General features: G+C 40.4%; 1 protein-coding gene across 1 annotated transcript; it reads right to left on the reverse strand.

Annotated features, from left to right (window-relative positions):
- Positions 1-11,616: 11,616 nt before the first annotated feature.
- LOC122835580 (galanin receptor 2a) lies at positions 11,617-12,540 on the reverse strand. The gene has a single exon (XM_044124741.1). It carries the CDS (start codon positions 12,538-12,540, stop codon positions 11,617-11,619), a length of 924 nt encoding a protein of 307 aa, XP_043980676.1.
- Positions 12,541-13,984: the final 1,444 nt, after the last annotated feature.

Raw genomic sequence — 13,984 nt, forward strand, 5'->3', positions numbered from 1 at the left:
CTTAACAGGTATCCTGATAACCAAACACATACAACTTGTGAAGCAGAATGACGTTGTTTCTCCTCTCTTATAACTCCTGCTAGATGTGCCCAGGAATGAAAAAGACCCTGAATGCTCGGATGAAGCCAGTGGCCATCCTGGACCCAGCCAGTGGAAAGTGCTGGCTTCACTGACACCTGAGTAGTGGGAGTGGATAGCGCCTATACATGAAGCCACAGCCAAAATAACATTCATCCTTAGCTGCACTTTAAGGGCTCGGTTGTAGTACTTTGAACGCAGCGACGTCTGCAATACAAGTGGGCTCAGTGTTTCTCATGGTAGAGAAGAATACATGCGCTGCAAAATGAGACCTTAGATCAGGTGAAGTTCCTGAAAAAGCAACAGTGTTGGATTAAAAGCACATTTAAGTCTTTCTTGATTTCAGTTTTTCCCCACACAAAGTCTAAAGCTTTAGACAATGTGGCCCAGTTATAAACTCCTGTGATCTAATTATAACCAGCTGTTTTCAATTACAGTCATTTCATAATGCTGTATATAAGACACCACAGTTGTAGGCTAAACAATGAGTCCAAGAATAGCATGGGGGGAGGTGATAATCAGTGCAACAAACGCAGGACGGATGGTTTGAATTAATGTGCTGTAGCTCCAAACCTGCTCTGAGGAAGACAAGAACCCTTTCGTTCTCAGAGGTTTACATTTCACATCAGAGGAGCGCAATTTTTGTCAAACAAAAGAGCAGGACATAAAGTCAAATATCAAGTTTCTGGACTTGGACACCTGCTGCTTGTGAGTTAGCATGTCGCACGCGCCAAATGACATCTGGGTCACGCAGCCACGTCAGGTCAGGACTGTATCCACGGAAACGTACAATAGCAAACAAGTGCGGACACGTGACTCTAAACTCAGCCGGAACAAATGTGAAGAGCGTATTAGTTTAAAATGTGTTCGCCGTGACATTCCTCCACTTTAGGAAGCGTTCACCGCTTGAAGCCCTCGGCGCTGGGAGCTGCTGTTTGTTTGACACGAGTGTGTTGCATTCTCTGTCATCGTATTTGTGTGGAGGATAGCTACGTGGAGGGATATAGCGTGGACTTAGCGGTGTGGCAGAATGTCCTAATGAAGCCTGAGGGAGGCGTACCATAACGCTGGCAGGACGAACGACTGCTGACAGTGAGGGACCTCCCATCGTTATTAATGGCTCAACCTAAGAAGGCAGGAGACCCCCTCAGTGACAAAATACTGTTAAGTCACTCATCTTGCATGTCATTTTTGTTGGTAAAGATTAACTACTAAAACTGCTACGTAAAATGGAGACATTTTTGTTGACGGGTGTTATGGTATTAGCATCATTAATCCGTTATTCTTAAAATTACAGGCCTCTTAGGCCTCTTGTTTTAGTTTTTTCCTCACCACCAGAGCCAGATTTACAAGGATGTGGGTCCCTGGGCTGAAGCAAGTCTTAGTGTCTTGTCCACTAAGGAAAAACGATTTTATCATGCAAATTACATTAATAGGCAGTCTGAACATCAGCAGACATGAACTGATCCATTGCAGGTTTTATTGGTCCTCTAGTCTAGCCAACAATCATGTTCATGTTGTTGCCCAAGAAATTGAGTTCATGTTCATAAAAATCCTAAAATATTGTAACTCACACGAATTAGATTTATATAGAATAATATGTTTGCAAAATGACGAAAAAAAAAAAAGAAGAAAAGCAAAATCTTTGCCCGACCTACTGCCCCAGTATGGCCATTGTAAAGTCTGCCCCAGCTTACCGCCTTGTTTTTCAAAACCTTATTATTACAACAACAAACCTTGATGTATTTTAGTTGAATTTCATTTACTAAACAAACACAAAGTAGTGCAGAGTTGCATAATGCACCGCTTTCAAAACGTGTTAAATATAAACATCTGGAAGGTAGGAAATGAATTTGTGTATGTTTGTGAACGTCAATGAACAAAAAGTATCATTAAAATCAACATGAGGGATAAAACTGAAGAGAGGGTTAACGCAAGGTACCAAAATCCCAAACTTTGAACTTTTCATCTAACTCTCTTCAGTCTAACATCTTAAGATGGGAAGGGCATGGAAAGAAACGATGGTGAGAAATGATAACAAAATAAATTAAGAACAATGCTTAAAGAAAAAACCTGTTATAGCAAAATAGATGAGACAGATGTTCACCTCCATGTCAGGTGAACATGCTAAATATAGAGTTGGATCTATTTTTATCTAGGCGATGAAGTAGTGGCACTGTGGCCTGGTTTAGATGGAAGGTTACTCATTTGCCACAAAGATCTAGTCAAAGTCCAGAACCAAATCTAATTGAAATTTGGGACCGCAGATGGACATTGCTGTCAACAAACCCTCCCCATCCCATCTGATTGAACCTGAATTTATCTGAAATGAAGAATGATCCAAATAATAATTAGTCTCTACATGCAAAGCTATTAGGGATATAAAACAAATGAAAAGCGGATCACTCAAAATATTGCACAACTTCTGGAAAATAAAATCTGAATAAATGACCATTAAGCATCGCAGCAATAAAGTAACAAAACATGGGGCGAAAAATGGACAGTATAAATACTTTTGCAAGGCTATACAGTATTATTTATTAGCACAACGTTATTCATTATTCCATCTTTTAAAGCTGGTCTTTGTCTAAATATACCGAGGATGGGTTTCCTTTCAAAGCCATGACAGACGTGAGGTAATCACAGTAGCTGCTTGTGTCAGCAGCTCTTCTTGGCTCTCATGTCTTTCTGAACCCTAGGCCAACTATTTGAACTGAGTGCATGCATGTGTGTGTCTGCGAGGACGGATGAGTGGTAAGTGAATACAGGTGCATGTCATGTTTGAGTGCGAAAGGCTATTAAATTGAAAGAGAAGTTTTAGATGGTCAATGGTAGCACTTGAGATGTTTTAGGGTAATCCACTCTGCTCAAATTAAAATAAAGAAACGGTGTGTGTGTGTGTGTGTGTGTGTGTGTGTGTGTGTGTGTGTGTGTGTGTGTGCGTGTGTGCGTGTGTGCGTGTGTGTGTGTGTGTGCGTGTGCGTGTGTGTGTGATGACATTGTCAATACTTTCTGTTCAGTCGTTATGACAATCAGAGAACAAATAATTGTTTGCATTTCAATCCATATTGCTTTGACGTAACAAATTCCAGAGACGTTTTTAATAATTGCCGTTCATTAAAACAACGTTTTTAAGCTGAAATTGGGCTAAAATATATCAGGTTTGTTAAAGGATATGCATTTTTGAAATTGTTGAACTAGTGCACAGCAACAGAGTCCATAAAAATACACGTTGCTTATTTATTCATTTCCAACTTTGAATTTTACTGGTTTCTTAGTTGAAAGTTACCTGTTCATTGTCTAAACTGTGCAGACTACTTTGTGCAACTTTCTTGCACTTTAGATGTTCCTTTCCTATAAATAGCACAATAGCTTTGAAATCATTAGCATTATTTTCCTACACCTTCCAGAGCTTCCTACAGAACTTGTTTTGCAGTTTGCAAAACTTTACCAGACCTTTCAGATTATAATCCTAGAATTTAGGGTACTAACACAATACCAGGTACTCTCAGAACTCCTGAACTTACTGTCTGTGGACCTACTGTGTAGCTGCCTGGACTTTGCCTTAACTTTTGTGACAGTCTCATGAAGACGATGCTCAGGTTTGTCCAAGATGTGGCTCATTTGATTCAGAGCCCTTATTTGAACAATCATCTTCAGTGCTTCCAGAACAATCAGCAGAACCAAACCAGACTTCTACACCAGAGGATTTGAAGCCACAGCTGATGGTAGAAAAGATATAACTCTCCAGATTATACATACTGAAGCATAATTTTCTCTGTCTGTTCTTGTAGACAGCCAGTTGCGCCTCCTGTCCTATTCTGTTGTCCAGGTGAACAACGAGGTCCATTTCACCACCATCTCTACTTCTTCTAGTGCTACCAAGTAAATAAACATTATTACTTTTAAAGATCTGTTGGAAAGCAATAAAATAATGAGCTGCATCACAGTTTTCCAAATAGCAAGAGACTCATTTTTAATTTTTCATTTTACAATGATGGATGAAGAAAGAAAACGAAAAGCTTCCCTTGACATTGCATGTGAGGAGTAGGATCATAACTGGAAACAAATTGCAATTACAACCACAATCTTATGTGAAAGACGTTTTAAGTCAATATGCCACTGATGTAACTCTGTGGGAAGTCAGAAACGCTTCCTTCTACACATTGATTGTCCACAAATGTTTTTTTGTTTTTTTTTTTAAGTGTTTTAGGCTGTCAAATCGTTGTCCTCAGTTGTCAGAAATACTGTGGGAAACTGGGTCTTTTGTAGCCACTTCTTCATGCATAGCTATGACCCAAAGTGGCTAAAAGTCAAGTCAAGCTGTTTAATGTCTTTTGTGTCGTACAGTGGATCTATAAGGTGTGTAAGATGGTACTGGTATCTCAGAAAACATTAGTCTTACCAGTGAGGCAACAAAGATCAAATAAATAAATATTGGTCCATCTTTGGTCTAAGAGAAGAGGCTGAAAGGAACAAAGGTTGCCAGGTGAGTTGGTGTTTTTGGCACTAAAATAGTGCAAATAGTCAATGAAAGGGTCACCAGTCTGATAGCTACAGCGAAACAGAAACATTGAGTTCAGTTTACGACACAGAGTGACCGATAATGGTTACTGTCTGAAAGGAATCTTTCTCGATGATCCCCACACACATATAACAGCATAACTTCATCAGAACTGTGCAACATGGAGGGAGGAAAAAGCATAAATTCTTGTCAATTAACATAAATGTGAATCATAATAAATGAAACATTGACCAACACTTTGATGCATAATGATGGCACCTAACCAAATGTAACTTTCACTGGTTTTCTGCGTGGTGTCTTACTTGACTTTGCATTTTTGTGTTTTTATTATGATGCGCAGCACTCTGAGCAGCCTCACTGCTGAAATACGCAATACAAATAAACTTGAGGCAAACTTGGTTAATAAGATTCAAATTGAAGTTGTGATCCAGGATACAATTAGAAGTGACATTTCTGTTTACTGTTGCATTAAATCCACACTGTGAAAAATGCCAAGGATGGAAGTTGGGGGGAATTAGTCAGAATGTGACAGAGCGTCAATGATGAAAACTCGTGAATACTACATGTTATCCAGACTCATCAGCCTGATCACCTTTCAACGATCTGAGGGCAGCGCAGCTGCCTCTAAATATTAGTGTGAAAGTTTTGGGCCCGGTGAGCCTATGCTATGTTTATGCTGTCCTCAGTACCAGCACTTCAAATTAGATCCATCAAAGTAAAGTGCTCAAACTAAGGGCTTCCACGAGGGAAAGTGGACGCCCTGGCCAAGCTCCTTGCCAGTTCCTGCGTTTTGATAGCCACCAAATTTAGCCCGGTGTCATCTGAAGTTGATGTTCATGTTTTTGCTGATTGGCGGCAATGAGGCACGCAGCAAGACATGACACCGGATATCTCGGATCCGGAGGGATGGGTTCCTTTGAATTTCTTTGGCAGGGGCGGGTCTCACTCCTAGCTTGGATTATTGTTTCGCCCCTTGATCAGATTTTTCCCTTTTTTAGCAGAACGAGCTGTCCAGCATTCAGGCAGGGTGCAACTACAGAGGGATCGGTTCACAGGAGGAACACACATGGGTTGTTAATCAAGGGGGACTTCAAAGGTCTCTCAGGAAATTTTTATTGGTATCTCTGTTTTGCTATTGCTTTACTCTAAGACTCCTCTGACATTAGCATGCAGAGCTTTCTGCCTGAGCTCCTGTTGACTTCCTTAGACATTAAATATTTCTGTGTGACTGATGAATATTCCCTTTGGGGGAAAAAAGTATCATGCACTGAAGTTTTGATTTTTCTAGGTAATCCTAGTAAGTAAAACAATAACTTATTACCCGGAGATGCTCTCAATCTTTTATTTTCCAAGTCCAGCTCAGGTCTTGAGTCAGTGAGCATGGTCACCGAGGACAACGGATAAACAGTTTGGCGTTAGTGCTGCACCATTAGCACGGCTGCAGCATGTACACAAGCATGACTGACATTCCCAATTTGATGTGTTGGCTTTGAAAGAACACTGAAATGACATTTGCTGTAAATTTGGTGCAACCTTAATGAACTGAACAATGCAGACAACAACTTGTTCTTTACATTTTATTCTCAGAAATGCACAAGAAAACACAAGAAGTTCCAGCAGCAGCAGCAGCACATTTCTTGATATTTGGGCAGTAAAATGTTGCAGTGAATGTTGCTTGGTTTCCTCTGCAAGGCCAGTGGGACGTTGACCCCCACGCAAAGTTGCTTCTGGTTTATTTATTGTGGCAACAAAAACAATCCACTGGACGCTGAACAGAAGTGTGTCCATAAACAAATCTAAGCCTAAAGCTGTTTTTAAATCATCAAATGATTAAAAATTTCTGCCTGTACAAATAATTGCAGGAGTTATTTGAAGCAAGCGCAGATTTTTCTCCTCCTGATTATTTATTTTGTAGGAAGTGCCACATTTACACTGGCGCTTACAAGGCCTCACTTGTTCGTAAGTCTAGTTTACTCAGTGTTAACTCCAGCGCTTTCCATTTTTTGCACTTCACCTGTCATGTACCTACATATTACAACAAGCCTCACAATGTCAACAAACGCCTGGACTGCAGCGTCAGGTCACGCTGGTCCTGGGGGCTTCAGGTTAATGCCCTGTGACTGTACACACTGCAAGGGAAATCCTTCAGCTTTAAAATAAGCCTTAAGAATCCAAATGGATCAATTTAAATGAAGAGCTTTTTTTCCACTCGGTTTCACAGCGCGTAAATTCTACAGTTGGATTTATTTCTGAGGAAACGTGCTGCCTGGTTTGGGGGAAGGTAGCAGCATCTGAAGAGTTGTTCACTCAGCGGAAACGCAGAGTTTTTGTTCACAGTGTCTTGGAGGAAAGGTTTCAAATATCATACACCTTTCTACATTTTGCTACATGACAACTACAAGTATCTATTTGTTGTCATTGTACGTGATAGGAATACACAAAATAGTGCATGATACAAATGTAAAAGCAATAAAGATGTTCCTTTTGTAGCCTATGGTGGGGGGTTTTTCAGGGATTGCCCTGCATTTACCCACTTATTTAAAAACAAAAAACAAAACAAAAAACAGTGATTTTATTTCTACTCCACAATCACACAGTACTTTGTGTTAGCCTTGTGTTAATCTTCCAAAATCGCAATAAAACATGTAAGTCTGGCGTGCTGTGGTGGCGTAGGGGATAGCGCGACCCACGTTTGGAGGACTTGAGTCCTCGACGCGGCCGTCGCGGGTTTGATTCCCGGACACGGCGACATTTACTGCATGTCTTCCACCCTCTCCTGTCTGCCTACTTTCATATAAGGGACACAAGAGCCAACAAAAGACCCCCTGGAGGGGAGGAAAAAACAAAAAACAGAACAAAAAAAACTCAGAAGTCTGTAATTGCAGCGCTCTGTATCACAGCTCTGTCGCAATGTCAATCCACATGAAGCATTACATGTTCTTAGAACCGTCTCCCCATAGCTTCGTATCAATAATTTAAAGCCCAGCTTGTGTCAGTATAGATGCAGTATGTTTGCCGTTCACCAGAGCTGTAACTGAATCTATCTCTAAAGTGCAAGTCTGGTGGTGGAACCTTAGAGACGCCTATAAATAAACAGCCAGCGCTCCTTCAACACTCCCCTGTTCGCCACATGGAATGATTAGCTCATGGCAGGAGCTATCTGATCTTACAGTGTGTTGCCGCAACTATTTTCTGTCAGCTATGTACGTTGGTTAACTCACGGAGCGTGTTGAGAATGCAGTCTCTCAGGAATTCAAATGATGTGGTTGGGCTGCAGCATGTTTTGGCCTTTAGTCTCTCGTCCAATGAGTCTTGGTTTATGATAATGTTGGTGAAGTAATTTCCATCTCTTTGCTGTAGTTTAGTCTGAATGCAGTGGTGTAGGGGTTATTTGTAGGGTGGCACACATGCTGCTGTTGGTGGTGAAGACGCAAAGAATGTTAATAGATATTTTTTTGAAATGAAGAGGAAGTGAAGATTTTGATTTTCTTGCTTGTTAAACACGTATGTTCATCAAGATAGTTTTAGATAGTGTTTCCTATAACACCGAATAAACAGATTTCCTTCCCACATAACTATTACTTATTAACAAAGCGTAAAGATGTCATTTTTCTATTCTGATGGTACAAAAAGGGAGTGAATTATTTTTTCTGTTGTGATTTTATTGTTTTTTGAATCAATCCAAAAAAACTTTGTATGTAGTGTGAAACAGATCCTCAAATTTAAATGGCTTTCAGCAAAATCATTACAGAGTGTTGCAAAAATAGATCTTTAAACTTAAATTTGGGAGTTTTGCTATATTATATACTGCTTCTATTGCTATGTTATATAGTGCTTCAATATACCGTGTGGAGTCAAGTATAGAAATAAAAACCAAACAAACAAAATCCTAATAACAATTTAAGAAATCAAGACAAATTAGGTTTAAGAACCTTTGGCTGATTGTAGGGACTACTTTCAAAATGTGGGTTCACCTTAACTCTGTATTCAACTAAAAGTCCAAAATCAAGAGTCACAGCTGGTGCTCAAAATGTTTGCTGAGGACAAGAAATTGGTTACTGTGGATTAAACATAATAACAGCATTAGTCAGTGGGGGAATTCAACTGGGTTACTTTAAACTAGAAAAAAATGCTTTCAACCCAGCGAGAGTGCTATGAGAACACAAAACCCAAGTTACATGTTGAGAAGGAGAATTCAATCCATATTAAAAAAAACAAATTAGACTAAAGTACTGGGAAATGGTGGTAGGAGTCGGTCCTGTAACCAGTGGGCAGCCAGTCCAAACTCTGTTCATCTACATTGTTGTGTCTTTGGATGAGACAATTCACCCACCTGGACTGCTTGTGATGTCCAGACTGACCCCTCAATAGCAGCGATTCCTTACAAACTTATCGCTATTCTGATTATGTCAAACAAACAACAACAACAACAAAAAACACAATTTTGCAATTGCTTTGTTTTGAAATTAAATTAAAATCACATGTGAATAAGCGTGTTCACGTGATAAGTCATTCAAAATCGTGACAGTGACAGATGTGAATATTCACTCGAGATATATTCATCAGAGGGGACGTCCGCCTCTCATTCATGCATTGGAGCTTATATACTCGGGAGCGGCTGCGCACGCGGCGATTTGGGGAAATTGCAGTCGGCTACTTTACAGAAAAGCTATGGATTCAAAACCTTCAAATGACGCACAGCTTCTGGTGAATTGTGAGATGCTGAGGGAGCTCTAGTGGAGCCGGCTGCACATTGTCTTAAAAAAATTAAAGCTAACCATCATCATCCTCCTGCTACTTCCTGTCGACTTCTTCATTGTTTCCGGATGCAGATCACGTAACTCATGTGATGCAAAAAAAAGAAGAAAAAAGTATTTCAATTGCAGTTTCAAAGCGGCCGATAAACCACCTCATCGTGTCTCAAAAACGTTTTATCAAATAACGCGAGAATTTTCCGAAATTGACGCGTTTCCATTAACCAAATTTATTTTTGCATTTTTAACTCTCCCGGTTCAGCAGTTAATGAAACTAACACAATGCCACCGGGAGAGCGACTGAATGCTCTGGGCTCCTCTGGACTCGATAAAAATGCTATTCGAGTACAAGCCGTTTTTCAAAGAAAGCTTTAAAATCTGCTTGTAGCGCATCTGCAGCATTCAATTGTAGCATTTAAAATTCAAAAACACCATTAATGTTAAGAAATCTCCTAAATTTGTCCGGTGTGGGATTAAGCTGTGGGGTGTTGAAAATGGCTCTTATGATGACTCTATTAAAATAGAGAGGCTGCAGCTCAGCCTGCGGTTTTACCTTTCTCTTTTTGTAGCCTCACACTTCGGGATCATGAGGCTCACGTTTAAAGGCCGTCCTTTACAGAGGCAGCAGGTCCCACTGAGTGATTTATTGCTGTTTGGTAGAATAGCTGTCCTGTGAACAGATATCGGCATCACTGTTGGGGGTAAATTTATCAGTTTGCCCTTGTATGTATCACAGTTTGATATTATGTAGGCAGAACTAGCTCCCAATCTCTCCCTGAACAGTGTTGCGCCACTAGCTGTAATAAAACTGTCTTAATTAAAACAGTCATCTAGATTATTGTATTTACATATGGCCTAAATAGGACAATTATTTTAAAGTGAACATCAGATATAGAGTCTGACACATTGCTTGGCACCTCAGTAAATGCCTTTGATTACAGTAGGATGATATTACACTGAAAAAAAAAGAAAAAGTCAAAGCTTAATTTATTCAGTGGTAGAATAGTCCCAAAGGAATTAAAATGGCTGCTTACCAAATCCCTGGTGCCACAATAATTGTCACTTTTAACAAGTTTAAAATATATTTCTCTGAAGATTATTATTATTATTATTTTTTTTTTTGACTGATCAAAGTTTGTTGGAATTTTATAAGTTGCAACTTTCTGTTTGTAAATATGTAAATATCTCCAAATCTTGTTTTGGAGGCACGTCAGGTAAAAACCTTTTTCTGTCCTACCACCACAAACATAAACATGTAGAGTTTGCTCAGTTCTACTCGCACTTTTACAGCATCCATGCTCCTTGTCGAGACAAGACAGCTTGTTTTCAGCAACTAAACCTGCAGGCCGGGTTGGTGTGAAACACAGGATGGACAGCGAGAAAAGCACTTCATATTCTCAGTCGGGTATGGTGGAGGGTCTGTGATGCTGTGGGCCAGTTTCTCAGGCAAAGATCCTGGGAAATTTGCTAGAGTGTGTTTGCTTCATGAACATTTAGAAATACCAGAACAGAACAGGGTCCTTTTAACAGAATAATGCTCTAAAGCACAGACATGGTTCACCGGACACTAAACAAAGACCTGAATAAAAATTTTAAAAAGACCTGCAGGTTTGGCAGGAGAGTGCAGGAGAGGACTCAGGATTCTGGACTACTGTGAGAAGAATTATTGTGAAATGTTCAAGCAAAAGGCTGAATGATGTCCCATTGACAAAAGGGAGAAATGCAAAGTATTGACAATAGTTTGTATATGTAATTATGCCATTCTAATAAAAGACATTTTTTACACATATTTGACAGGGGTGCCTATCAAAGGAAGCAGCAATATATTTTCCCTGTTATCGACATCGTAAGATTTAGCAATAACAGCTTGATTCAGAAAGTAAGAGCAAGGCATCATAATGTATGGCATGTTGTTGTGAAAACTCAGGGCACAGCAAGATTCATAAAAAAGCAAAACGGAACATTTACTAAGGCGACATCGACATGAGAAGTCTTCCGATGTGAAACAAATGTAACTCGATGTCCATCATTGTCCTTCGAAGTGCGTCAATCTCTACGCAACGCTTCAAATCAAAAACTTTAGGAGGCTGATCATTGCTGCAGAGTTTTTGCACCACATCCAGTCTTCAAACCAACCTCCCGTTGTTGATTTTCTTTTTTTTTTTTCTTTTTTTTGACAATAACAGCAGTTTCTGAAACCGTATTACAAAACAGAAAACACAAACATGAACATAACCATGGAGCGACACGTGTCTGCCATCAGAAGCTGTCCGTGGCGACGCTGGTGACCTGCGGCTGCACTCTGTTCCTGCTGCAGCTGAAGAGCCAGGCTGCCCCCCTGTGGTGGTAGCGTTTGGACAGCAGCACATAGAGCACCGGGTTGATGCTGGGGTGCAGGTACTGCAGCATGGTGCAAATGAAGTAGAACGTCTCCCAAGCCCGTCCGTGGCGGTACAGTCCCAGGTACACGCACAGCTCCAGCACATATCCAGGCAGCCAGCATACGGAGAAAGTAGCAGCAGCCAAAAACACCAAGACAGAGGCTCTACGGGTGTTCCTGGCACTGGACACCGACATTACGGGGCTCTTGTGGAGAAAGAGCGCCAGGCGAACGTAGTTGAAGGCGATGACCAGCATTGGAATAAAGTAATAAAGCACGAACTGGCTTAGGACCACTTGGTAGTGGTGCTCATGAATGGTTGGAAGACAGAAGCTGAAGTTTGCCAGGCTCGGGTTCAGACTTTCCTTGGTGGCAAACATTCGCAGAGGCAGGCTGATGAAGAAACTCAGGGCCCAGACCAAGACAAACATGAGGATGACCAGGTCCATGGTGGGAGGCTGGTACGGGTTGGTGATGATCATGGCTCGAGTCATGGAAACGGCGCACAGTGAGTACGTGCTCGCCGCCAGGCTGAACGCCAGCAGGAACTGGTAGACCTTGCAAGAGATGTCACCCAGAGGCCAAGAGTGACTTACAGCGGAGTGCAGAGTGAAGGGGATGAGGAGGAGGGTCAGGAAATCAGCCAGAGTCATGCTGAGAAGAAGGATGTCCAGGCGATTCTTACGCAGTGTGTTTTTCTTGGCAAACAAGGAGAAAGCCAGCAGGTTGGCACAGAAGCCAATGCCCAGGATCACTCCGCAGACACAAGCAAAGATCACCCCATACGTGTTGGGAACGGCCATGTTAGCACTTGTTGGTCACCTGAAAAAAGAAAAAAATTTCTTTTATTATGTCCAAATTTTTGTGTTTTGTTTCTCAAGCTTCATTTTCTGTTCTTCCTCTAAATGAACCGGTGTGCTGCAGAAGTTTTCGTATGTGTAGAGCTTTCTGCACATGTTGCTACATTACAACCAGAAACTTTTAGATGTTTTTTTTTTTGTGGATTTCATGTGTTATATGAACACAGAACAGCCTGTAAGTGGGAGTGAACGTTAAATAATCTACGACTGTCATTTTGTTTTTGAAGAAAATTCTGTTCTGCATTTGCACAGTTGCTGCTAAAACGACTGGAAATCACTTTCTGACTTTTTGTTAAATAAGACGCCGATTAATCATTTCAATATCTTTTCCACCTATTGCATACATTGTGTAAAATCCAGTAAAAACAATGTTTGAATTTGTCAAAGGGAAAATGAAATGTTACTGTCATTCTGTTGGCAGCATCCCTGGCAACGTTCATGTTCAATGAAGTAGAATATCCTTCCTGATGATGCTCATTTGTCAAAAGTACCTTTTGAAAGTAACAACCTGTAACTAGGTACTAATCATACTTTTCATCAGCCTGGATTTTATTGGTCTGCTTTGATATTTAAGATGTTACATCAGACCACTAACAGCTATAAGCAAAAATCATCGCAACTAACAAAAATAAAGGCTTGAAAACTTCAATCTGTCTGTAATTAATCTATATAATCAGTTTCACTTAGTTAAGTGAGTTTTTTAAATAAATATACTTTTCGGATATATTGACCTGGTCTGCAGTTCCTGTCACAGTTTTTTGCACATAAAACTACTGCAAATGTTTTTTGTAAAGAACTGTATAAAGAAAACTATTAATTTAGGTTTTTTATTTCCACAACAATTTCACAGCAAAAGCAAAAAAAAAACATTCAAAACATATTCTGAAAACAAATTAACTTTTGTTTTAACTTGTGTAATCGTTCTTGGAAAGATCTTTATTTATAAGAAAATTCATGAACGTGAGTAAAGAGAGCCCATTTGAAATTCCCTAATACCGATAACAGTTTAATAAAGGAGTAATAATTGTAGTCACACCCACCATTGTTGTTCCTCAGCTGTTCCTTCTCTGCTGCACCTGTAAATGAAAGTGCCACATAACTTGTGGGGAATAAGTTGCTTGTTTTGCTAATTTTTGTCTCGTTGAAACGTTCCAACCAGGGCAGACCGTCGGCCTCTTTGGACTCATGACAAAATGTGGCAGCGAAAGGTGAGCGCATGAACGGCAAACATTACTTGAACCAAATTGATTCTAGTCGACTGGGTTTAAAGAGAAACGTTCTCCGCTGTCTAGAGACTGAGAGAGAGAGAGCAGTAACATGTTCCATATGCCTGGCAGGTTGGCGGTGAAACGTCCATACTTAATCACTTTTATGTGCTCAGCTGTAG

This window comes from Gambusia affinis, linkage group LG08 (genome assembly GCF_019740435.1).
Source record: "Gambusia affinis linkage group LG08, SWU_Gaff_1.0, whole genome shotgun sequence".
Classification (NCBI taxonomy): domain Eukaryota; kingdom Metazoa; phylum Chordata; class Actinopteri; order Cyprinodontiformes; family Poeciliidae; genus Gambusia; species Gambusia affinis.